We start from the raw sequence: 27,696 nt of genomic DNA on the forward strand, positions 1-27,696 counted from the left end.
ACTTTTTTTTGCCGATTTTGACGCCTTACTATACTATGACGTTTTTTCTGACATCTTGAGGTCAAAAAAGATTTTTACTTTTTTTGGCCGATTTTGACGCCTTACTATACAAAATGCGTATAGTAAACGTCACTTACCATCTCTAAATGAAATTGTTTCAAAGTCTTCACCCACCCACCCCTCCTTCCCTCCCTCTTCTTCTCTTTATTGAGAAAGATGACACTCAAAGATATTATGAGCTTTGCATCATGGGGGATCATCTTTATTGCCCAAGAATCCACCTGAGAATGAAATAGCACGGCACAGCTCATCCAAACAAAGCTTATTTGCATCTTTGAACTTCTCTGTTGGAATAAGACATGACGTATGTACAGCAAAATGTACAGAACATACATTTAAGCTGTCATATTGCTGCCGTCATCTTGTCACAGAAATACACACATTATAGTGTCACAGTACCTTGCATTAAGAAGAGAAAAACTAAAATAAAGAGCACAGCTTTTTGTTTCCTTCCAAGTTTAATCCCTTCATTTAACGTGCAGAAAAAGAAAAGACAAATTTCAGACAGAACTACTCTTCACACAAAACACACAAGATTAACAGAGTGCCATCAACAGTTTCCCCAAACTTTATGGCTAAAAGCAAAAGTAGTGCACAAATTTCATCCTACACATAGATTTCTACCATAGAAAGGACATCAAGCGCCTCCCTAATCCAGATTATACAGTATGGCAGCCATTTCACATAGTTAAAGTTATATCTATGGGTCTACACGTCTCTATGACATTATGATCTTCAAGTACAGACTCCACTTATAATCATAGTTGTCTTGAATTTCATGATACGGTACACGTAGGTATCAGTGCTTGAGCAGAGAAGCTAGTAAAAAAATTATCTTACACTGACTCATTTAAAAATCTTTAAAAAATTATTATCCACTGTAATTGCTTTAATCTACTCTTCATTAATGCCACGTTAGTAAATAAAAAATAGCAAAAGAACAGAGCCACTTTTAAATAAATATCACTTTGCTGTTGTACAGTTGTATCACGACATGTTAAGTATTCTTTCCCTGAAAATTTTCTACTAAACTCAGGAGGCCGGTTATTGTTTCATGAGATGCTGATCACTTAATCGCTTCCCTTTAATCACCTATATGTGAATGTAGTGACTACATAGATATTTTTGCGATAGACAACAGAGCAGGGATGCAGGTTATGTGAATGTCTTACAGGCCACATAATAATGTTGTGGACGTTTGCTGGTATTATTCAATAGTATGAGTCTTTACTCTTTGGCAAGACTTACTGTACCTCTTAGGACAAATTTACCTTTTCTATACAAAAAGGACAAATAAAAATCAGATCATTAAAAGGCTCTCTAAATGCACTAGAATGCAGATTAACAGGCTTCAAGATGGATGAAATAATCCACAAGGATCTTCAAGTATCAGGTGGTCTTTTGAGAAAAGAAGCTCTACTTTTGGCATGTAACTGTAAATATCTCTAGAAGGCGATTTCTTCTGCTTTTACACTGTCTGGTCATCTGTCTTCAGCCTTTGAAGCGTGTCAACACACTTAAATTAGTGTCACAAACATTAAAAGACGACAACGTCCATGGCGTCAGGACACTAAATGCAAATTTGACTGCTTCTTCCAAACATTCATTGGAAGTAGAAGGGGTGTGGCTTTAAAAAAAGTATTCCAGCTGCTTCCCGGCGACTGCAAATTCAAAACTTTACTTTCAAACGCAAGCTGAAATGGACAAATACACGGTGTCATACCTCACCATTACCCGTTATCCTTCACTTCCTCTTGTCCTAACCTCTGTGCTGGAGATCAGGATGAAGCTAATCACCGTCAGTGTTCAGGTCAGGCTTTGGCCTCCAGCAGTTCGAGGAACAGTTTGTGCATGGGCACACGGCCGTCCTGTTTGATGCTGCAGAAGTGCTGGACAGCGCGGGCAGCTGTCTGACGGAGGAGAGGGAGGGTCATGATCAGTTTGCCAGCCCGCCGCGGGTCCTCTGGGTGGTGGGTGGCCTCGTAGTCCTGGAGGGCCCCATGAAGGACGTCCTGGAGTCTCTGAACTGCCTCTGAGTCCTCGATTTGCATGGAGTCTGATGGAGGAGAGAGGGAATTGAGAAATGAAGGTATGTCAAGAAATATAATGCTGAAATTAAACAAAACATAAGATACAGAAGAGTGGAAAAAGTGTGTAGATAAACAGAAAAAGTAATCACTAACTCTGTACCTGAGTTTGCCAGTGCAATGGCCTTGAGGACCACAAACTCCTCCTTGTCCAGCCCCATGGTTTTGTACTTCTTCACCAGCTGGAGGATGGCGTTGTTGAGGTCGAGCAGCCCCGCCAGCTTCGACTGCTCCTCGTCCATGATGTAGTCCTCGGCGTATACCAGCTTGTCCTCAAAGGCCAGCGAGCGGAACACCACTCGTAGGATCAAAATCTCCATCCAGCCGCTCTGCAGTAGACTCATCTGGTCTGCCAGGGAGAGGGAGGGAAAGCCTGGAAAAAAAAGACAGAGAATAAAATGGACAAGTTAGAGACACTGCAGTGGATTAGAACACATTTTAAATTTTGATTTATTTAAAAGCAGGGCCACACAGCAAAGGGCATAACAAAGGACAGGAGCAGTGAATAGTGAATAGGCAGTGAATTTAATTACACTCTGTGGGACACACCTACTTTGATTGACAATTACACCCCACAGGAGTATGATTAAACCTGATCATGTTCTCCACATAAACCTGCACACACACGTTTACTGTAATTAAACAGATGATTTTACAGAGCGAGGTGGAGGAGGGGTTTTCTGTGTTTTTGACACCATCAGTGATGGTTATCAGGATCCACTCCTCTTTACAGTCGCCACGGGAACGTCAGTGGCGCCCATTTCCCCACTATCGCTCCCTGATTGATTGGAAACGCTGTCTGTGCACAATTTCATTGGTCGATAGGGATCAGTATTCTGGCACCGGACCATTGATCAAGGACGGAGACCTGTGTGAATATGTGTATGTGTGTGTTTGTGTGAGTCTTCAGGTCTGTGATGAAATCTCAGGAAATATATTGATAGGTTTTAAGGTCAAATACAAGTTAAACCTTCAATAAAGAGAAAAAAGCGTGTCTTCAAGAGACAAAGCAAAGGACACTGAGGGCAACAAGGAGTGTTGACATTTGGGGAGAATTCTGTTGCCAGCGTTAGTTGTATCTTATCAACAACAACACACACAGCCAGTCACACCACTGTCGCCCTCTCACACACATTCGACAGCCAACTTGCAGCACAGACTCAAAAAGGCCAAAAGCAAAGAGGGCAGTTGGTCTTTAGCCAGCTCATCTGCCAGTCTGGCCCTCAGACTTCAGACCACATCACTGTCAATCTGCCTGATAAGAGCAGACACAGAGGAGGGGGAGCAGCCAGGACAGTAGCCCCGTCACACTCACCTCCCCCTGGGCAAAGAACTCAGATGGCCCAGGCCACTTTGCCCAGGACCCTGGTTCTGCCGGCGATGGGGGCCGTGTGGCCTGCCACTCATCCAGAGCTGATGTGACATGGCCATTACGCTGCTAGGAGGGGGCAGTCTTTTTTTTAATACCCATTCTCTCTGTGTATTTGTCTCTTCCTTGTACCTTTCTTTGTCTCTTTTACCCTCTCAGCCTGTTCCTTTAATGATACTATTGTCCCCCTTTTGTCAGGCCACTCTCACTTTTTCCATTTCTGCCTTTTTGTTCATCCTTTTTTTCTTTATCTGTCCTTTTCTTTCTCTGTCTCTCTGCCTCTGTCTTTTTCTATTGCCAACCAAAAATGTCCCTGCCACTTGAAGGACAGGGTAATGGAGTGATATCAGTGATAACTGATATCACTCAGTATTGATAAATTCACTCAGTATTGATAAATTCTTAGTTTTAGATGCTTTTTTTAATCTTTATTTTAAATGAGCCAGAAACTAAGATATAGGGAGGGAGAACAAATGGATAATAAAGTTAAATTTGGTTCAAGTTTTTGATTTTGATTTGGTCTACACAGTCTTAAAGGTAATGAAAAATGCTGTTCAGTTGTTATTTCAGAAGAAACTATACTGTTTTTAATTTAGTCTGAGAAACAACCAGAAATACCCCAACAACATCACATTATTCTTGAAGGATTGTATCATAGCCCCTGTGTAAATTAGCTGTGGTATTTGGACAAATATTTGTTTTTAGCTTTAAATGAAAGCATCAAATATTAAATGACACTAACTGATCAGATCTTTAAAATCTTATTGCTTTCTTTATTAATATACGTATCGCCTGTATTTGCCTCAGCTTGCCTGATGGAATTTCACCTATTGTTTTGCATTTTATTTTATTTTATTTTTAAGACATTTCAAAAGTTTCAGTGAGATGTGCTTGACAGTTGGATGAAAACATGGCTTCCTATCCCTTCCTCCCTCTCTCTCCCCCTCAGGTGGGTATCTGCCTCTCACCGTTGCTCCACTTTCTTAGCTAAAGCCTCCACTGGCAAAGGGCTACAAATACACCCATCAGTCGGACTCCGTCTGTCTCGTGCGCTGACAGAAAGAGCCGACAACGAGAGAAGAGAGACAGACAGCAACAGCCTGGGGGGTGTGAGGAGGAGGGGGAGGAGGAGGAGGACGATGGGAGAGTCTGTTATCTTCTTCCTTTTTTTAACAGAACAATGGAAATGTTGATGAGACACACCAAACACCAGCACACGCTCAAATGGTTGCTTCATGTCCACTTTGTAGGAAGAAATGTGGGGACAAATATAGTACAGAGGGATACACACACACACACCTGCTTTGTTTGTTTTGTAAGCATTTCAGAGACAAGACATCAACAAAAAACCCAGGTGTTTCCCTGATGATGTTTTGGGTGTGGATAACTTCAGTTAGAGGAAAAACAGGAAGAAGAGAAATCAGGAGATTACACCGGTCACTGCTGGAGCCTCCATCTAAATTATGATGATTCATTTATTGTGAATTTTTTCAATTCTTAGTTTAAACCTTTTAACATCCAGTTGTCCCAAGTTATTTCCAACAATCAGCTTGAAGCAGCTTGAAAGTCTGTCTGCACAGCATGACCTAGTAACAACTCACACACAGGCCAAATTAAGTTACAAAATGTAAAAGCAATTTACAAATAGTCGATTAATTGATTGACAACAAATTTGAGAAGTAATTCTAAGAATTATTGTCCTTTTTCAAGCAAAAAAGACAATAATTCTCCTGAGGCTAATTTTAAATTTAAGAAAACTTTTTTTATATAATTGCAAACTGAATATCTTTGGGTTGTTTGACTGTTGGTGGGATCAGACAAGCAGTTTGAAGACATCAACTTGTGCTATGGAAAACCGTAATTGATATTTTTACCATTTTGTGACATTTACTGACATGACAGGCAATCAATTAATTGATCATGAAGCAATTGTTATTTACAGCCCTAACGTGTTGTCAATCAATTTTTTGGTCATTTGAATAAATGATTAAAGGACTAATCATCAGCACTAACACCAGCATACGTTTAGTAACAGTACTGGTGTTCATTATTTGTGTCATTTTATTTCATTTAGGTTCCACATATTTAACTTTTCCTACGCTCGATCCAACTGTAGCTTTAAGAAAAATTAGTTTCTCGATTCAGAGCAGCTCACACCCGAACGTGGCCCCAAAACACACATCCCAAAGTGCAAAAAGGGCCTCTGAATAATGCTGTTTTCCATTTGTGAGAGTCTCCAAAGCAGACCTGCAAACCTCTGTTGCCGCCGCATATGATTACGACCGTCAACATCGCTGCACTCCAGCATTTTAATCCCACTAAGCTGTCAGAATACACTTCCCCTCTCTTTTCCACCCTCTCATCCTTCTGCTGTTCCTGTGTCAGAGGAGAAGCTAAGTGTGTCCTAAGTGTCGGGAGGATTTCTGTAATTCAGGCAGCACGGGGAGACAGCTGCAGCTCAGGAAGTGAATTAAAACATCCAGGTGGCCACTGGTCATTTGGTTGATATATTAGGAGTGGACACTGGTCAACAAGGGCATGGCACAAACACACACACGCAAACAGAGAGAGCATGACTGACAGATAACACACAGCCGTGCCAACATGCCCTCCTCTCTCCTCTGGGCATCCAGCGAGTGTCTTAGCAACCACAAGTCATAACAATCTCCTCCTCTGATCTGATTATAGACTTAATGTGAGCTAATGTGTGTGGGGAATTCTGTGAGCGAGCAAATAACTGACAGAGTGAGTGGGTGAGACAGGACGTTTTAGCCTGAATCGTACCTGGGATGTGTTTGGCCCAGCCGATGTTGACCACCAGCTCTCTGTCAGCCAGGTCGCACAGAGTGGTCAGAGCCTTGATGTCGCTCTCAGGTACGGTGGGGTCGGGCATGGCGAAGATGCCCTCGGGCTCGGCCACCAGCAGCAGAGACACTACTTTGTTCTCCACCACACCACCAACAGAGACTGAGAGGGAGAAAGACAGTGGGAAAGGAAGATTTTTATTTACTATAACCACTTTTATTTAATCAGGTAACCAGGTGACTGGGGTTAAGAGCTGCTTTGCAGAGGGCTTATCTGAAAAATACATTAGCTCATGAAAAGTTGACATTTTGGAGATATGTGTTTTTTTTCTCAGGACAACTGTTTTGTTCTGCAAGTGCAAAGTAGACAAGAAGTTCATCACAGCAATTCAAGGCTTCGCACTTCTCACTTCAAATATTACAGCTGGCAATGATTAATACCAACTCATTAGCAAATACCAGCTATAAAAATGATTTAGTGTTCTCACAGACAACATCACAGGAAACACGACTGGACTGTTTTAAACTCACAGACCACAACACAGATAAAACAAGAGCCTGTCATATCCACAATAAGGTAATCCATTAACGCAGACCGAATGGTTAACAATTAAAGTCATGTTTGTGTGCGCCATAGTTAATGTAAAGTTTTGTTTGTGCACCCACATGTCTTTTTCTGGGGCAAGGCGTTCTGTGGGTTCAGATAGGGGCTGTTCTCAGCATCTATTCTCCTCTTGTACTTCTGTCTGCCGCCTCGGACCCGGTCCAGTCGGACACCTACAAAAAAAAACCACAAACACGGGGGCGTTAATGATGCACGACCGTCACACTCTAAATATACACAAGGCTTGGTGACTTTATATTACAGGATAAAGTGGTAAAGGAACATTCACTCACATTTACTGGATAATATTTGATGTGTTGATTAAAAAGGGTATTTAGGTTGGTTTAGGTTTAGGTTTGAAGATTCTGGTAAATTTGGTTGAAATTCGGGAAGATTTCGGAAACAAAGTAATCAAAATAACAGCCAATACTATGATGAGAGAAGATGAGTATTTTTAATACAAGGACCATAACTCATTGTATTTCTATAAACATCGATGAGTAATGTCCGCTCAGTGACTCCAAATAATAAATTTATTGAAACAGAACATCTCAGTTCCACTTGGATCTTCGTCAGAGATAAGATTTACTGGTTTGGATTCAGAGTGCAGGCGTTAACTTTTGTCATCAATAAAAGACAATGACGGTACTTTCAAGCAGGTAACCAGTTTTCAGAAAGAAGGCTGGATGTTGGCCGAGTCATCTGCTCGCTTGTCTTGACGGACCCGAGGAGGCCGAACAGGACAAGTCTAATGTTGGCACAGCATCATGCATCCTGTAACGCGACACCGAGCTGATGACAACTGCTCATCTTAACAAGCATTGTGGCAACCTTGTCACCATGGCGATGCGGATTTAACAGTGTGTGTGTGTGTGTAGTCGGCAGTTAGATGAGGAGACGCTGAAAGTCACAGTCACCAAGTGCATCTCTAAAGAAAATGCATGCGCCCTGACGGGTGTGAACGTGACTCAGGAAGCCTTTAGTAGTGGTGTTGGGTTACCTGATCTACACAGTGTAAATGGCCAGAGCGGCCCTGAATAGATCTATAATGGCACTCACGTCTGTGAGAGACACTCTGAGGGTATTATTTGCCCACTTGACACCTCACAGTGATACTCCATCCCTTTGAGCCTGCAGCCTCCTGTACCTATTCTTACTTATGCAGATATTTATGGAGAGCATGCATCAGCCTCCACAGCATTAAATAACATAATGTCCTCCTAATAAGGCATATAAAATGTGTGATCCGGTCAAATCAGTTTATGGCCAGGTTCTTGGGGGGGGGGGGGGGGGGGGGGGCATTGCAAACCAAAGCTATTTTTTCTCATTTTATAGTTGTGCAATTAGCATAACAATTTTAAGGAGTTTCTGCTTTATTAATCAATGGATCCTTAACAGATATAGGAGAAAGAAAGAGTGGAAAGAGGTTCCCGCTAATAAAAATATAATGGTGTGAGAATGCAGTCCTGCTGACCTTTTCTGTAATCCAGTTCACTCTTCCATGAGACTATTATGAAATGTCATGCTCAGATGTTGTATGACAGTACACTTCCATATTTTAAGGTGGAACATTTTTGACAGAGAGACACTTGCAAAATGCTTACCTACCCACCTCCTTCAAAGTCCCATTATGATACTGTATGTAAACCTGTTTTATAGGTCTATGAGTTTCTTCACTTTGAATGATGGGGTTAGAGTTTGACTAATTTACATTAGAGATATCTGCGTTTGAGCTGTCTCCGGGTTTTATAACTAGTTTGAAGTGTGCAGGGCTCAGATGGAAAAAGGTGGTGTTATGTATCTTCCTGCACAAATCAGGGATCAACAATATTTGAATCAAAATCTGAAGATCGGTTGTTGGGTTGTTCACTCATTTTGCTAGCATTGTCAGTCAAATCTGATCAATTTGGTCCGACGATGGTTAGATGGGTAAGAAGTGAGTTGGCAGTTTGGGAGTTAAGAGGAAGGCCAGAAAAAGAAGAGCTGGCACTAGAGAAGATTAGTGGGGTATTAAAGAAGAGACTAGTCAGGTAAACTCAAAGCTCCCTGACCCTCCGGTGATGTCACGGGGGACAAATAGTGAGTGTTAATTGGCCTGGGTACTTGGCAGGTGCCGCGCTGAGGTGCGATATGAGGGATGAGAGACGTGCTTAATTGTGTATTGAGGCCAGATTTAATTCTCACTGTTGGCAAACACTGGATTAAATCGAACACCTCTGGTAGTTGATTTATAGAAAAAGTGTCCGGGTATATTTATGTGTGTGTTTGGATCTGACAGGTTATCCAAACACACACATCAGGGCTAAGTGTAACTCTTCACAGTGAAATGTGCTGACAACCAAAAGGCCAGGAATAGCTTTGGTGGATAACAACACAGACACACACTCCTCCTCGCTGTTCTTTTGTACAGCCCATCAGAGTTCGATAAACACCGACTACTCAGACATTGATCTATTTTTTGCCGCTTTCATCACTCAGCCTTTTTTTTTGAGAGTGTCTGGATGTGCGTATGAGGAGCTTTGCAAGTTCCCAAAATGCACACAGTACAGCAGGATCAGGATCAGGAGCGCGGACATGCAGACGCTGAGCCTGGCTGATCCATTGCGGCTACCCCCGGCCGGCATGTATTCACTATAAACAATCCCACGCTTCTCAGGTGGTGTGAAAAATGTACACATGACCGCCACCAATGCCACTGTGGCGAAAACTTCCCTGCATGCCACTTCTTTGTCGACAAATGAAAAGAAAAAGGATTTGGAAAGTTGGCAGCAGAAAGTGCGCATAGTCCCTCAGTTCTGTTCTGATGCTTTTCTCAGAATGCAGATTAACACAGCATGATTAACACACCTGAGACCTAATAACTTCAGGGAACAGGAACTGGGGACGAGACAGTGAGACAACATGAAGCAAGGAGGTTGTGTGATGAAGGTATTGCCGCACCAGTGCCCGTATTTCTTAGAAACCTACTCTGTTAAACCAGAAAAGTAGAGAATCACGCAATTACGTCTATATGATTAATTGTACGTTAAAAATATTGCACACATTTTCTTAACATGTATTTTTTATAATCCTTAGAAGCGACAGCAACTCTAGAAACGCTAAACAGGGCTTAATCAAATCCTGCCTGGGGTCTATATGTCTTTTAGCTGTGTATTTAATATGGCTCTGACTCTCCCCATTAAACCTCACAGCTCCACTGTCTCGGCCTTTACTGCGGCCTCTCCGGGGAAGAGGGGCATTACGAGACACGATGAAGCGCGTTACGAGGGCGCTTACGACGGGAGTTACGAGGGGCAGTTCGCATTTCACGGAGGTCCAGGAATCCCACAAGGCATCTGGTGGAATTTACGATGGGGGGAGGGAAAGCAAAGAGGGTGGCTAGAAGGGGCGGGGTTGAGAGGCGGACTGGGATGCTATTGATGCCCCTACCCTCTTAAAAGCAGCTAATTTAGAAAAAAGGCACACACTCACACACAGACACAGACACACACACTCACGAAAACACACAGAGGTGTGTGGATAAATGTGAGCAGAGACTGACATGTTTAAACAAACTCATATACACAAACTGATACGCGTGTAAAGATGCTATAACTCCGTGTATACATAACTCAACGCACACATTTGTGATCACACACAGCAGCAGCAATAAACAGATGCTCCTGTGGTTTAGAGATGAGTAGGTGGCATTAAAGGATCGTTCCAGTTTATTACAACTGGGATCTTATTTTCATAGTTTTGGCTCATCATTTCTATTGGTTATGATAGTACCATACTCACAAAAGTAACTGCTGAGATCTGGGAACATGGCGATATGGCGACAACAAAGTCTGACAGGCCAAGACAATTACACAGATTGTAAACAAGTCAGCAATCCAGTTTCTATATCACTTTATTTAGAAGTGAAACTAAAAGTGAGAGCCCTCAAAATTGCAATAGCAACCCCTCGTTACATGGAAAAACTGTGAGGGCAACTACAAGATGTGCGTATGTCCATAAACAATGTTTACAATAGACCGTTTAGGAAATAATTTTACCATTTTCTCTTCCAAATAAGTTTGGCTAACCCGGAGTTTTGTGTAAAGGGCCTAGACAGAAATTAAGAAAGTTTTGAGATGAAATCAGCTGATTTTGAAGTTCAACTTTGACCCACAAATTTGAGAGAGCTGGAGAATCCAGAGCTTTTTGCTGTTGCACCATCTACTTTGATTTAAAAGAAAAAAAAAAGAAAAAAGAAAAAGAAACCATAAACTGCTCTGAAAGAGGAATGGTTTGTAGACAGTTCTGAGAAAGGAATAAATTACCCCCCCCCCCCCCCCCCCCCCCAACCGCACACACACACACACACACATTTTATCTGCCCTCCTTTCTTTATTATCATCTCTTGGCCCTACACAGCAGGCAACAAGAGGCCGGTACAGTAGGAGGTCGCTAATGTTTTCCTTTTTGAGTCACTTCTAAATCTGGACAACAATATGTCACCAGGCAGGCACACAGTCAGACTAAAAGAGCACCTGACCGCTGTCACTGACTCTCTGTGGAATGTATACATGTCGCCATTGTCATTTCATATTTTTGCATGTACATGATGAAGTTTTGCATAGAAGAAATTAGCTGTATAACTTTTTTTTTTTCAATTACTATAATTATTTGGTGTGGGTTTTATTTTTTTTTTTTGTTTTTGCCTTACTTCAAACAAGAAGAGTCTGTACATGGGTATAAATACACTACCAGGTACTGTAGCACCATTGTGTCTATAATTCAAATTCAAACAGACAACACACAAAGCAATGAGCTGGGTTTGGTGGGTTACTTGTCCCATTCTCACTCATTACATTTTAATTTTTGTCTTGTCCCAGGAGCCCTTGGCAACACACACCTACATGCCTACATGCCTACACACACACACACACACACTGGCAGATTTCCAGAAGTTATTTCTGAGGAACACTGGTGAAGCAAAGACTGACACAACTGAACAGTTAGTGGCCGTCTCCTCCCTTCTCAAAGACACGGCTATGCATTGTTCAGCCCTGTGTTTACTACACACAGACCTACACACACATCACAGCTGGCACGAAGGGCCTGAAGTTTAACTGTCAGAGGTTTTAGGTTTCACAGGAGTTTACACAACTACAGTACATGCCATCACCAGTTTATCAGGTGAGACATTAAGAGAATCTCAGCTGGTAATCAGGGTATTGTTTTCTGGAATGCACAACAAAGAAACTGCCGTCAGACTTGTCTTAGCCTTCAGTCTCGGGCTGCTTTTTCTCCGTCTCAGCCGTCTAAAGGATGAGATTTGAACTTCTGCCAAGTCTACCGACCGATCAATCCCAGGAAAGGCAACTCAAACAATGTTTTGACCAAGGTCTGAAAGTCATTTTCAGTGTATAACTGACCTTCTCTCAACATGCCCACGGCCAGACATTTCACAAATCGACAGGCCTGGCAGGATTTCCTTCTTCTCTTGGTGATTTCACATTCGTTGGACGCTGGGCAGCTGTATTCAATGTTACCTGGAAAAGAAGAGAGAATACAGATTTTTTAAAATTTTAATAGTATCATTTACCATCTCTTTATTTAACTCTATCATAACAAAATTCTCAGATTTGTTGTTCACAGTTTTCATGTAAATTAATTTTACTTTATTTATTTATATGTAAATAAATAAAGTTAAATGTTATGTAAATATGACAATTAACATTCAAAAGCGTTTTTTTTAGACACCTTAAATCCAGCCCACTCGACACCCTCCATTCCAAAGCCCTCCAAACCCAAGAGGTGAGCCCAGAAATGAAGCCCCTATGTCAGTTGGTGCTGAGACTAAATGTCCCCTCTCAAACACAGTCCGGCCAGTCTCACAACAATAGTGAGAGTAAAGCAAATTATAAAACAAAAAAAAAAAGAAAAAAAGAAAGAAACCTATCTGAGACATTGGAAAGAAAAAACTAAAAGCCAATATCTCTGTTCTCTAATTCCAAGCTTCCATGAAATCAAAATTAAAAATACTCCTAGGAGAAGGAGAGAGGGGACATCTTGCTGCCAAATATAAGTCAACATGCCACAACTTGAGACATAGTGAGGAACATGAGTCTTGGTGTTGTTTTATTGTTCTATTTATGTTATCATAATATCTTAATTGGGTTTAGATGCTTTGAGACACTGATGCCAATAAAGCACCTTTGAATTTGATAACCTGCCATCATGGTTATTATTTTTCCAAACTCCCTCTAGAGGATATAATAGTTTTGTAACAGTTTTCACAGACTGTAAAGTATATGTGTAAATATATATTGTATAAATATATGTCATTATAGATAAATCGAATTATATTTAATTTAGATTTGTCAAATCTGGTCATGTCATTCAAAAAAGGCTAAGTCCTTTTTATTTGGATTTCATATTATTAGTAAATATCATGTATTAACATCAATATGTAGAAACATAATTCATTGCGAATATATTGGTCAAAATCTGTGCAATGAGATACACACACACACACGCACACACACACACACACAAAGTTCCCAACATGTAATCAGGAATAATAGCCATGGCAGCCAAATGTGCATGTTAAGCCCGATGGCATTCAGCCAGTTGCAGGCGCTCTCAGCTGCCACCCTCCATCAGAAACAGGAAGTATCTGATGAGCCAGACATCAGATCTCCCCATTTGATCTGACAGCCGCTCATCCTGTTTGCCCTTTGAACCCTTCTACAGTAGCCAACTTCTAGAGGTCTTAATGCAATGTAGCCTGCCAGGTCGTCGACCTGGGCCACGAGCCGACATAGCACAGGACAATCCCTTCAAAACACTCGCACTGCGTGCCGCTGGCTCTCGCTGCTAACGACTTTCAGGGCTGGAGCAAATGCACACACATTCAGCATCATTTGTTATCTGGAGCTTTAAAAGCCTAAACTCAAACATGTTGACTATATACACGATGAGCTGTAAGTTTAGCTGCATATCAGCTGTTTGCAAACAGGTCTTTATTTAAAGCCTTTCTGCAGTTTGATAAGCGGAAACTGTGAGCTAACTGATGGGGTAAACGGGCCTTGTTTATACCAAAACAAACTCTCATCGTCCGACTGCATCTGCACCATGTTGCTCGTAAAACAGGTTTATATGATGCAGGAAGGCATTATCAGCCATGCACAATAAATTCTGTTACTAAGTATAAAACGGAGCATGTTCATGTGTGTTTTGCGAGTTGTATGTCTGTCTCTTACCCTGGATGGTCCTCTTGAAGAAGGCCTTGCAGGCTTCACAGGAGGCCACGCCGTAGTGGTAACCTGAGGCCACATCACCGCACACCAGACACAGCCGCTTGGCCACTGAACCCAGCATGAACTCACACTTCACTTGGCCTTCATCCTCACCAAACCTCCTGGATAGAGATGGAAATAAAGACAGGAAGAGAGGGAAGTGAAGGGAAGAAATTAAGAGGAATGTGCTCAGATAGTAGCAGTGCTTCCATTTCACACCTGAAATGGAGTGAAACACAAAAAATAAGGGACAACGTGCTGTAAACACCAACCTGTTTGTTCCTCCATTGTTGGCCAAACCCACAGTGTGACCATAAAGACTTGGTGAGTCAAGCCCATTGCTGTGACCGTGGCCCTTTGTCAGGGGCCCGTAGCTGGAGTTTGTGTCCGAGGAAGAGCTTCCAGGGCTGGGCTGGGCCGGGCTGACGTCTCCCTGGGAGCTGGGGCTGGGGCTGGAGGGCTCACGCTTTATAGAGGAGGGACAGTTGGGGTCCAAGCCCCTCACTGACATCCTGCCCAGATGTCTGGAGGGAAAATTGAAGATTTAAAATGTATGATTTGTGAGTGTATGCATCTTATTGTAATACACATCAATGATGGTGAGAGATTTAACTCTCAGGTCAGCTTTATATAATGAGTCACCTTGGTGTTGTCATTAATATTAATGACCAGTAGTTGACCTTCAGGTCTGTGGGCTGTGATTGGTTTTATGAAGTCAGGCATCATTTACACTGATAGTAATCATGTAAGTGTAAGTCAAGTAATAACCAGGTAGGAAGAATTATTATCCTTAATTTATAGGTTCATATGTGTATTTTCAAACCACAGACAGAACCACAAGGGCTCAGAAAGCTCATGTAATTAGAACCAACTCTTCCCCCCTTTTTTTTTTTTTGGAGTACTTCCACCTCTCCCCCTCCAGATCCCTTTATTCATGCATCCATCCATCGTGGTCTTCTCTAAACCAGCCGTTTGTGTTTCCCCACATATGCAAAACTGCTGTCCATTACACTACTTTGTTTTCAAAGAAGAAGATTGCTTAAACAAACCTAGGGAAATATCCAGGCCAGCAATCATCCGTATCATCATCGCCATCATGTTCAATCCAGCCGCACTCGTCTTTCTCTCTCTTCTTTTTTTTCTGCCCCTTTCTATTGTCTCTTTGTGTCTTTCAGTCACTCATCTCACTTGACCTGTCAAACACTGCAAGCCTACCACAGTGAGCAAGCTGCTGCAGCAGTTAAAGCTTTTATTGTTTTATGCTTGTTGATTTTTTTGTTGTGTGTGTTGTACAGGAAAAGCCGACCCAAAATTCACTAAAAAGGACAACAAAGAATGGTTTCAAGAACAACATACTTCCCTTTTTTCTTGTTCATAAATCTAAACATTTTCTTTTCTTATTTGCATTTTAAAAATATTTTTAGAAGCACTGTCTATGAATATTAAAATTTGTATCGTTACTCTATTATTGGATTGAGATGTGACACCATGCTCTCTGTCACCACGCCGACGAGAAGAAAAACATCTGAGACCAGTTGAGGTGTACAGCAGGCTCGCAGGCATGTGATCTGCACTCACACACGCACACACACACATCCTCAAAAACACACACACACTCACATTGTGGCGTCAGACGTTCATGTGTGGGAGTAAAAATAAAAATCATACACAGTCTCCCACTTCTCCACGTACACTTCAGATTCACACGATGAGGAACACGCTAAAGCACACACTTACAGACACATTTTAAAGCATGTGTCTTCATAAACACCCCGACACATACTTGCATGCAACTGTTTGTCGCCAGGACAACTTTTAAAAAAACCCTCTGCTGTCTCGCACACTCTCGCATGCAGAGAAACACACACACACACACATCAATACATCTGTCCCAATCTAATCTCAGTCTGGTGAGGTTGATGTCCAAGTCAGTCTGTTTCCTGCCATGTAAATCAGTGTTCTCTCAGCCACAAGTCATTTGGTAGGCAAAGAAACTGGCTGCTTTTAACCACCCCCAGAGTAAACCATGGTCACGCGCTATTGACCCCTCTACAGACCCACAAAAGAAACACATAAAGACACACAGTAAAAGAGACTGACAACAAGAAAAGACAACAAGTAAGCCAACAAGTAAGACACGTCTTTAAGAAAATGAAGCAACTGTAGTAGTATAATGATACTGTCTGCTGGCTTATAGAGTTGGATATCAAACCCCAAAACTTTTAGGTACAGATAGAAATTTGCTCTTTGCTCCCAATATCAAAATCAGTGAAGAACCAAACTTGGCCTTGAATTTCATACATATTTTACTTTTTCTTTTCTTATGACAATTTTTTGATTTAAATCATGGTTTTGGCTTTTTTAGGCCAAAGCTTAGGTTAAGCTTTTGTACGACTGCCTGTTTTTAGACAACATTAAACTTGTGTTAATTGATTTTTTTGGTCACTTACAGTTTTGGCAGCTCACTAAGCTAAGTAAATATAACATGAAATATTTTTACCTCATAAATGAGTTATGGCAAATATGCTGGCAAACATTTGCTTCTCACACATCCAGCAGACACAAAGCAATATTAGCATTCATTTGGAATAATGTAAGCCCAATATTCGCTCTTCTTTTGGCTCTATTTTGGTCTCCACCAACTTCTGTGGGAAAAATTTTGATTGTAGCTGCTTTAAACTTTTAAGATGTTTTTGTTACATGGAAAAAAAGTTTTTTTCCACAGGGTAAGGTCTTAAAACATATGGTATTTTGGTATTGTATCAACATTATTATCAAAAAAAATTCAGATGACTCTGAGTCCTAATTTTAAACCCCCAAATTGTCCCTCACTGACCAGTGAACCAGCTTCATCCTACACAACTCTGATGCCATTTTGCTCCACAGCTTGGCCTCCATCTTCAATCTCACCAATCCACTTTGAAGACTATAAAAAGCAGCACAGTGAAGAGATTTCAGTTTCCTTTTAAAATGACTCAGTGGCACCCTTATTGGCTATCCATCACAGTCATCCATATTGCTGTGTCAAGTCTCTGACAGGTACAGAGTGAGATATACTCTGTGCTCTCCCATTATAATGCATCACAGGAGGTAGAGGAGGGTGAGGCAGCGAGGGGGGTGTTGGTGTTTTGCTTTCCTAATGAAATGGCATTAGAGTGGGGTGATCAAATGTGATGTGATATTCACTCTGACAGATTACTAATCTGCAACTCCATATAAAAGCCTATCAAAAGACGGTAGGTGCAGCTTGTACAGCCAATATTTGAGAGATAAATCAGAGTGGATGTGTGTGTCTGTGTCTGTGGGTATTCAAAGTTATCATAACTTACTCCCTTTTGTGTCCCAGTATCCAAAACAACTCTAATTGCACCCTGGCAACAAAGGCCAAAATGCGGCGTGAAACGACAAGGAAAGAGAAAGACAGAAGAAGAGGAGGAAGAAGAAGAGAGGCGGGAGGAAATTACAAGAGAGGCAGACAGAAAGAGTGAGTGTGAAAAAGACGGGAAGGGACAGAAAGAAAGGGGCAGTCCTGTGGCTCATTAACCTGGGGGTGTTGAAAGAAAAGAGAGAAGGCAACACTCACTTTCAAATGAGCACAGTCATAATGCAGACAATGACCCGCAGGGAGGGAGGGAGAGTGAGCGAGAAGAAAACAGGGAGGGAAGGAAATTCAGAAAATAAGAAGGAACTGACCGAGAGATATAAAGAACAAGGAGTAAAGGGAAATCTACAGACCTGGGGGAAGTGAAAACAAACCACAAGGCGACAGAGATTCTTCCTGCAAAATCTCAAGAACACACAAATACTTCTGAGGTCCTGTTGACTAACCTTTTGGCTCTAACCCCAACCCTGAGGAATATCTATTTAGGTCAGTGGGGTCTCAGAAGAGGGTTTTTTTTTCTTTCCTTTTCCCTTTTTTTTTTTTTTTTAACTAATGAGCCAGTAGGAGATGAGCAGGGATCAGTGGCACCCCAAGCCAGCCATAAGAGCCTTAGTCAGGCTTTGGACGAAGCTGTTAGCTGGGAGATGAGGTGCCTGTGGCTGGAGCTTGGACCCGTGGGCTCTGGAAACACGGATAGCGTGCCATACATGGGGATCATCTGCGGTCGTCACCGCCTTTTCCCCTATTCTTTATCTGGTTGCATCTGTCACCAACAATCAGTCGACCTGTACATCCACGTCTGCTTGTCTTCTGCCTCATTTTGGTCTTCTGTCTGTTTGTCTCCGATTCAATTTCAATGCTAAAATGCTCGATGAGATGTGCTCTCAGGGCAGAGTGATTATGCCACAGCTGATAAAAGCGCAGCAGTGATGATAATGAACATGATTTTTTTTTTATGATTACAGCAAAGAAAGGCAATCAAAAAGCAGAGTCTGGGTAATCAACCAGCTGCTTTGCACATCTCCTCACAAGCTTTCATTTGCTTTGTTCGTGTCGGCGTGTCTGCAGGTGGAAGATTTTCACCAGCACTTGGATGACCCAGGCAGTATTCCCACTCACCCACTCACCATCACTATCAACAAACAAACAGGCTGAACAATGACAACTGTAAGCAACGCATACAAACCTCCACAGCTGGGAAATTTTTATCCAAACTTTCTCGAAGCAAAGAGAAAGAGGGCTTTATATATTAACTTTTTTATATCAATCCCTTTTCCTTACACCTCAGCAGAGCAGCAGAGCCAAAATGCTTGAGTCATTCTTGAGGCATAACTACCAAACGCTCTGCAGTTTCAGATTCTAAATTTTGAGAATTTGCCGCTTGTCTCCCGATTTTAATATTACAAAAAACCCACTTAGTGGGAAGAACTAGAAAAGGCTGCAGGCCTAAAAACTGGTAATTAATAGCAAAATGTTTGAACTAGTTTAATTCAAAGGGAGATGGGGGAGGTCTCAAATGGTTACATGGCATATGTGCATTACTTTCTGATTTGTGTTATCCTTTCTCACTCAATTTTCCTCCAGAGGAACCTGATTCTCACACTCCAACTGTCTTATGTGATAAATACTTGTAGTAAGTTTACACGGATATGTTTGCCGTGCTTACAGTTGGAAAAGTTCTCTGAAGTATTAGGATCAAGTAGCAAATCATAGGCAGGGCATTGTAATGCTGTGAGTAACAACAGCACACAAATACAAAACGTGATAAATATGTTAACAGACGAAAACTGACGTAAAGTCATACAAAGACATAGTCCCACAAATCAAGCATCAGGAAGAAGCTGTCAGTCATTAATACTGACTAATTTCAAACCCAATATCGGCTCAGTTTACACCAGTGCAATACTTGATCATTTTGAGAGTGCACACATCTCGCTCTGTAGAGTCATTTTGAAAGTACTTACTCTGTGTCAGAGTGGTAGGTGAAACACTCTGGGAGGTAGAGGTCGACTAAATCCATGTGCACTCTGCCACCATACTCCGAAGAGGAGAAAAACGTTCTGTCCAGGGACGTCTCCTTGTTTCTGCTTTCTCTTTATCTTATTTTTTGTCTTCCTCTCCTCTACAGCTTTTATAAACTCTGTCTCTTGCTGCACTGATGTCAATTTCTCTTTATTCTGCCTCCAAACTTTGTCTCCATCTACTGCCCTCTCCCCTGTTATATCACGCTCTTAGCTCCTCTCATTGTTCCTCTGTCTGTCTTCTTGTCACTCACACTTCTCACCAATAGCCCCGGGCTGACTGGCTGCCTTTGAAGTCCTGACTGTTGTGACTAGCTGTGTGTGACAAGGGTCTCTAAGCAAAGCCGGCCCTCATGAATACCAAGCCACACCATTTGAATGGCCTTCCCCCCCAGAAAGCTGAGCTGGCAGCCAATTGGCTGTCGTCTGAGCCAATGAGAGCCGGGCTCTCACTGGGGCAGGTGGATATGACAAGAGAGGATGTGGGTATTTAACGGGTTTTAGTTCTCAGGATGGGAAAGTAAAGGGTGTATTCACACTTATTAGTATTTAACTTGATATAAAAGGACACATATGACATTACCTACCACTAAATATACATACAGAATGGAGATAATTTTACTACTGGCCCAAAAAACAACTTTGTTTGAACAACCACAAGTTGTTTTCAGTTTCAGATCTAACAAGAAGTGGGCTTTTATCAAACAAAACATGCCAGATTCCTTGTCTTATATGATTGTAAATTGAATATATTTGGGTTTTGGGGACACTGGTTGGACATAAAAAGCAAACTGAAGACATCACCTTGGGCAGTGACAGGTATTTCACACTGTTTTCTGTTAGTTTATAGACAATAACAAGATTCTATGACAATAGTGACAATAGTGATAAAATAATTTTAAAAAACTGCCTGTGCCAGCTCTAAAATGAAATCCACATCTTTCTACATGTATAAAAAAGCATATGGACGCTCACACAAAGACACATACATGCACAGTGTGTAACCAAGTCTTAACCGACTTCCAACTTGTACTTTAATCTGATCTAATCAGCTATGGCTATGTGCCTAATGTGATGCTTTGGGCCTTTCACAGACAACACACACGTGCACACAAAGTGAGAAGCACACAAAGGAAGTAAAAAAAAAATGCAAAAAAAAAAAAAAAGGGAAAAGAAAAGGTTAACAGGTGTAGTGAGATATGGTCACCGCACTGGAAACCGCAGCAACATTTAGAACCTTTAACCTTAAATCTCAGCGTTCATTTGTATATTTGTGTCAGTGATGCAAAATAAGTAAAATAAGGTTGTTTGATCACATGCAGTTAATGAAATTCTGATGCTTAGCAACATGCTTTCATTCTTGACTTAAATTGAATTCTGTCTACATAAAACATTAAATTGCATTTTTTACAACAGTAATAAAACAGTAATTCAGTTCATCAGAACGCTAATGAATAGTGTCGTTTCTCCTGTGAGAGTGAAGCAGCCCAGAGTTAGATGAGACTTACACAACCTGTGGTCACTATGTCCTAATCCACTTAAAAGACAGATAAACACGTGATCTGTCCAGGTCATCAAAAATCCCTCTTTATGCAGACACACAAACACACATTTGTACAATACATCCTGGCAGTGTGTTTGGTTATGCTGAGATATATTAAGATTCACTCTTGAGCCTTACCAAGAGGTCATGGGTCAAATTCAAATCCCGATGGTATAAACCCTGAGGTCCCAGCACATCATTCTTTACTAGACCACGGTATGAATGCATGCAATGGAGCATTGGCTATATAGAGAGTATAACAGGGCTTTCTGAATTAATATATGTCACAGTATCAGGCTCCTTGGGGAATGAATGGAATATTTTCAAGCTCAAACTCTGATGCGGAACATGTGGTTCTCTATTCATGACCAGCAATTCCCACAGATTTAAAATAAAAAAAAACATAACAATTTGTGTATCCTGTACACATTTTTAAATGTTTTCTCTCCAATTTTGTTGAATAAGTTCACTGAAGGGGGGAGGTTGCTGAAACCCCACCCCGTGTCTTTCAACATATGGTGACGGAAGAACAATTGTTTACAGTCAAAAACTCCCTCAGATGATCACAGTTGGAAATCACAATTTAGTCGTGCAGATGTCAGAGGGAGTTTTGGTATTCATAAGCCTCAGAATTTCTGCTCTTTTTCTTGTCAGCCTCGGTCTGTCGCTTCCTCTCTCATCGACATGACGTCGCACTCTGAGCTGACCCCTGCCAAACCAATCTCCACAGGAATGAAATCACCTGCACTAATCTGCAGCTCAGATAAAGGCCAGACAGGAGACTGCGTGGAGTGGGCCTTATCTCATTATGCACCACATGAAACAGCCAGCCAACAGAAACCCACACCGAATTAAAGCAGCCACATGCAAAGACATGTTACATGTGCAAACAAATATGAACGCAAGCATGTGCAAACAGCACATACAAAAGCCCATAGATAAAGAGTCTGATTTTTAACAGCAGATAATTTTATCTCAAACATAAAATAGAAAAGCCAGACAGGGCGCTACTATCGTATCAAATCTTCTAAAGTTAATGTATCACATAAAAAAAATTATCTACACAGAGAAATTATCTTTTATAAACCATTTAGGAAACTGAATGTTGACGTTAAAGCGAAGTGGCTCTTATCTGTCAGAGGCTTTTAGTTTTCCAGCTGCCATCAATGGATTCATTATTTGCTCAAACAAAGCTGAGGTGTTTTTCACCTGTTCACAAAGAGGAAAAGTGCCAGTTGAAATTAAAACAGAGATTAATAATTTTATCAGTGGCTGGTATTTTCCTTGGCACCAGCTGAGTGGGCTTGGGGCGCACCACAACAACAGTAAAGCACACTTGAGTCAAGCCAGAGTGGCGTCAAGCGAACCACTTGAAGGAAAGGAACACTCCTGAGTAGTTTATTTTCTCTGATAATTTCCTCATTACTGTACGCCACTGTACACAGTGTTTTTGTTTCATTTTGCAGTGGCTCTCTGTCAAAGTTTGACATGGTTTGAGACACTCATGGTGCCCAGAGGATGAAGTCTATTGACTCATCCTCGATTTTCCTCTAGCGCCACCACAAGATTCACATTTAATGCTTTGAGCGAAACGTCTCAACAGCTATTGAGATTGTTCACACAGGATGACTTGTAATGATTTTGGTGATCTATCAAGTTTTTATCTGGTGATAACATTAAAAATGCCGAATCCAAAGTGCCCAGAATCCAAAGAAACACCTTAAATGTCTATGTTTTGTCCAAATAACAGTACAAAAAAAGTTCTGTTTTCTGTTTATCAACTAATCAACTTTGTTGGATCTTATATAAAGGACTGATAAAATATACTGTAGCTAATAGCAGATATGCCGCATCTGAGTATATGTGGGTCAAAAAGTAACAAGAAATTGCAGCACAAAAATGTCAAAGATATGGTAATTTAGAAAAAGTGTGTCCATTACATAATTTGTCCACCACCAGAGTACAGATAACTTAATTTCTAAACCTTAAAATATCACACTCAGTACATGCTGTGCTCCCAAATCCTTACAAAAATAATAAAAATATAAGGGATGGTTGTCAAAAATGTTTGTTTTAATTTGTTTTAAAGTACCAAAATATTATTATTATTATTAATAATAATAAAAATAATAAACAAAATCAGCCTTAAAAGTCAGTATCCCGCTGGATGTCAAAAATGTATTTCATAAAAATTTGAAAGGGACAAAAAGCAGCTTGTACAGATGAGGTGCATTAAAGGGTTTACAAAAACAAAAAAAAAACAACTTCAGACAAAATAAATGACAAAACCAGGCACTGAATGACAAGTGAACTCAGAGCAGAGGACAATGACATGAACCTAAGCAAAATCCAGAAATGACAAGAAATAGAAACAAGCCAAATGCAGCAAAAGAAATCCAACACGCATGGCTGCAGTTAACCATCAAAAATATTTTTACACTGCTGAGGCTGAACCGAAGACAGGAGTTCAATAACGCAGCACCCAGCTGCCAGCTATTGACCCAACACCAGATGCATCCAGTTTTCTCAGAAGAAAAGGGAAAATGTGGCTGAAGCAAGCACCATTACGTGTGTGTGTGTGTGTGTGTGTGTGTGTGTGTGTGTGTGTGTGTGTGTGTGTGTGTGTGTGTGTGTGTGTGTGTGTGTGTGTACCCCTTTTCTCCCCATCCCCTAAACTCACAGCCACCAAATCTCAGCCCCTGGGGGACAGCTGTCAGATTGACTTCCAAAACTGGACAGTAACTCTGCAACTCCAACCACCCCCACCCCCACCATACACACACACACAGACACACATTAGCATCAGCTCTCAGATCTAGTGAGTGTAATCTGCTTAGTTTATGCCTGACTCACAGTCATCCGTCAATTACTGAGACAGAGGGAAAGACTATTGACACTGTGTGCAAACACCATTGTCTCGCTGCTCCGACACGGAACCTCTCACACACCCAAATGGTTTACAAAAGGGGGGAGACCGAGGGAAGTAGAAGGGGAGAAAGAGAAAAGGGAGGAGGAAGATAAGATGGAGGCATGTATCGAGAAATAAATAGAGGAAAAAATAAAAACAAGATACCTTATAATGTAAAAATAGAAAAAGGCTTCAATCTCTATGCATGCTTTACAGTTTGGTGTCTTTAAATAGATGGATGGGAGGGAAATGATACATAAAATGATGGATTGACTGACAGATGAGCCCCTGGAATAGGATCAGTTTCATTCTATTGATCTGTAGCGCACTGTACAGGGATCAGAGGTCTCACACACACACACACACACACCAGAAACCTTAGAAAGCCTCTGGGAGAAGCTCAAGGCAACGTAGAAATGTCACTTAGAGCTACTGGGACCTGCTGCTGCTGCTATCCTCAGCGGGTCAATGGTCTTCAAATGGTTTTCACTTATCTGGAGATCCTACAGTCCCACTGGGGAGGAAGTGAGTCACTGCTGGGAAACATACACACACAGGAAGGCATTCAGACAGCCAGGATTTTATTACAACTAATTTGGGATCATTGAATGAATTTTTGAAATTAAATGCACAGAGAAAATCTGTACAATTGCAGGCTCACACTGCTGGTTTTACCCTCCTTAGCTTAACTTGGCTGGACTGCCCCCTAGTGGGGGAATTTCTTTGACATTCACAGAAGCTTGTCACAGTCCCTTGAACTGACCACAGGTTTGATAAGGGTTGTTTAATAAAAGAAAAAGCAGCCTTAAGGACTCTAATGGAACTCTAATGTGACTGAAGTTCAAACAGTTTACCCTGATTACGGAGCACGCTCAGAGTTGAGTGCGTTTCATTGTTCCTCCGTCCCGTCATCATGCCACGTTGTCTTCTCTGGAGGTGCCCATCTGGATGTTCTTAGGCTGATTATGTAACCAAGCCTCCCCTAACAACATAATGTGGATTACCAAAGCACAGGCCCTTCATATTCTCAATAAGCAGTACTGGATTAACTGGTCAGCTTCTGGTCTAACATTTGCTTCAGTTCACCCATCCCCTGCCTCTCTGTGTTTGGACTGGGAGGGGTCTAACCATCACCTGACATTTTCTCTTGACCATATTTATATGTGGGGGGAAAAAAAATTAAGAATGCAGAACTTTTTTTTCCCCCCTCTTCTTCTTTCCTTCCACGTCAATCATCTCTCGAATCCTCAGATTTATCTTGCGACCTTTTGGAGGAACCCAACCCCTAGGTTGAGAACCATTAACTATTAACTACTCAACTGAACTGTATATAAAGTTGTTAAAATTATCTCCAAATAGACTTACCACAGCAGTTCTACTAATGCATTGATGAATCAGTACTAACAATCTAATAAAATAATATATCATAATATCAGTCACCAGGGTCATTTGTCTGTGGAATCAGTATTTTTGTAAATGCAATGTAATGTAAAACGTAAAATTATATTGACTTGCCTTGAAAAGATATGGTTCATACACAGACATACTGTCACAGGCACACACACACACACACACACACACACACACACACACACCTGGCTCCCAGAACTATCTCAGGTGAAAAGCCAACAGTGCGGGCCCAACACACACTGAATTCTGGGAGTCAGCACCACACACACCTACTGCTGATGTCAGGAACTATTAAACACGCTTTCACATACCCCAGCCCCCCATCCTCAACACACACACACACGCACACGCACACACACACACACACAGCACAGTCTATCTCATCATATCACTTTTATCTCCACAGGTGGTAAATTTAGCCCTCTGGCTCATTGTCAGCATGTGTACAATAAACAAATCAACACAGACGCACACATACAGACTAAAAGAGCTATCCTGTCATGTTGGTTTAAAAAAAAAAAAAATCTACCACAGCTTTGTGTATTCACCTTCTGGCTTTCTTTCCATCTACCCATGCATCCAGGCACCCCTCTAACGTGGCCTAACACATTCTGTCAGCAGCTCCACAGGTGAGCCAGTCTCATCTCACGACTCCGTCTCACACCACGGAGAGCTGATACCAATACTCGTCCCTCTTTCCCTGATTCCTTCACCTCCTTCCATTCCTCTGTCAAATCTCTCACACCATGATGCCACCTTTTCTCTCTTTGTTTCTTTTTGTCTTTTGTGGAAATTTCTGTGTTATGACTCCCTCCTGTCCCTCCTCATCAGATCATACGGATGCACCCAGGGGCGCTGCTAGGATTTCCAGGCTTCCAGGCAAGACTTGACAAAAAAGTCCCCCCTCCCCTCCTCACAAATGTCTCATGGCTCCCCCCTCAACCCCACCCCTTCTCCAGGATTTTGAGGGGGGGAGTCCTCCTCTCACAGTAACCTCATCCTCAGTGAGTTAGCCCGCTCAGCACAGCCCAGTGATTCCTGGCTACGCCGAGGTACACCAGTCAAAATGTAATTTTCTGCAAGATTACACATGATAATGACTCGCTTTGGAGGGCCGCCATAAATGATGACTTCCAATTATAGATGCATAACTATCGATCTGTCAACAGAAGCTGTGATAAAGCAGGAGAGGAGTGAGGAGAGCAGGGAGAGGGCTGTGGAGATGTACAGTAATGTTATGTTTACTGACATCTTTCTTTATACCACACACACACACACACATACACACAATGAAACAGTGGACGCTGCTGCAGACAAACTGAATAGCTGAACAACTGCTGAACTGCTTACAAAGTCCTACGTATAGGCTTGAAAGCAAGTATTGACGGAAGCCAATAAAAAGCCTGAGAAATGAGTTCACCTGGGAGCAGAGTAGACCTTCACCTGGTCAGGCGCACACAAACACACACACACACACACACCACTGCTTCCATTCAAACACCACACTGGACTGTTTCTAAGCAGACAGGAACAAAAAAAAAAAACACATCAGTCCATTTGCTGCAATTAAAATAAACCCTGCGCCTACTTCTTCCCATTTGCTCGTCTTATTGCTTTGGCTCAGTACTCACTGTCAGTTTCATCCACTGGCTGGCTGGTCCTCCGCTCTACAGCTGCAGTCAGTCAGTCAGTCTCAAGGACAAACGCTCCAGCTCTCCTTGCCTCCGGTCTCTGTAGCTCAGCGATGCAGCAGCAGCAGCAGCACTCTCTCACACACACACTTCCAACACACACCAATACATAAACACACACATTCCCCTCTCCCTCTTCCTCTCCTCTCAGCGTCTCACTCTGATCCAGTGCTGAGTTTACCTACCTACCTGCCTAGCTTGCTCGCAGGGGAGTCCTGAGAGAGTGTGTCAGACAGAAAGTGTGTCTAAGAGAAGTGGGTGGTGGGGAGGGGGGGTAAGGGGTAGTGGTGGTGGTGGTGTGGAGGACACAGCCAGCGTTCCCTTATATGCAGAGGGAGGTGGTGAGTAGAAGGGAGGGTAGAGGACACACAGCGCTCCTGTATTCCTATAGATACAGAGCAGGGTTTTCTATTGCAGCCTTGCAAAGATGGAGAGAGAGAGAGAGAGAGGGAGAGAGGGAGAGAAAAGAGGGAGGGAGGGGAGACAGAGAGAGAGAGAGCATCATATTTCAGCGATGTTGAGTCAGCATGTGAATGCGATGCATGTGTT

At 41.9% G+C, this 27,696-nt stretch overlaps 1 protein-coding gene across 2 annotated transcripts; it reads right to left on the reverse strand.

The window, feature by feature from the left end:
- Positions 1–241: 241 nt before the first annotated feature.
- On the reverse strand, positions 242–27,339 carry LOC121199626 (estrogen-related receptor gamma-like). 2 transcript variants are annotated; one of them, XM_041064483.1, is made up of 8 exons: positions 27,088–27,339; positions 14,465–14,716; positions 14,157–14,314; positions 12,327–12,443; positions 6,987–7,097; positions 6,301–6,483; positions 2,251–2,520; positions 242–2,116 (listed from the first exon to the last, which is right to left on the reverse strand). In XM_041064483.1, exons 2-8 carry the CDS (start codon positions 14,701–14,703, stop codon positions 1,872–1,874), a joined length of 1,323 nt encoding a protein of 440 aa, XP_040920417.1. In that variant the 5' UTR covers positions 14,704–14,716; positions 27,088–27,339; the 3' UTR covers positions 242–1,871. The 2 variants fall into 2 exon arrangements, with proteins under 2 accessions (XP_040920417.1, XP_040920416.1); XM_041064482.1 differs by lacking the exon at positions 27,088–27,339 and adding an exon at positions 19,539–19,928.
- Between the last annotated feature and the right edge of the window lie 357 nt (positions 27,340–27,696).

Source organism: Toxotes jaculatrix, chromosome 19, assembly GCF_017976425.1.
Source record: "Toxotes jaculatrix isolate fToxJac2 chromosome 19, fToxJac2.pri, whole genome shotgun sequence".
NCBI lineage: Eukaryota > Metazoa > Chordata > Actinopteri > Toxotidae > Toxotes > Toxotes jaculatrix.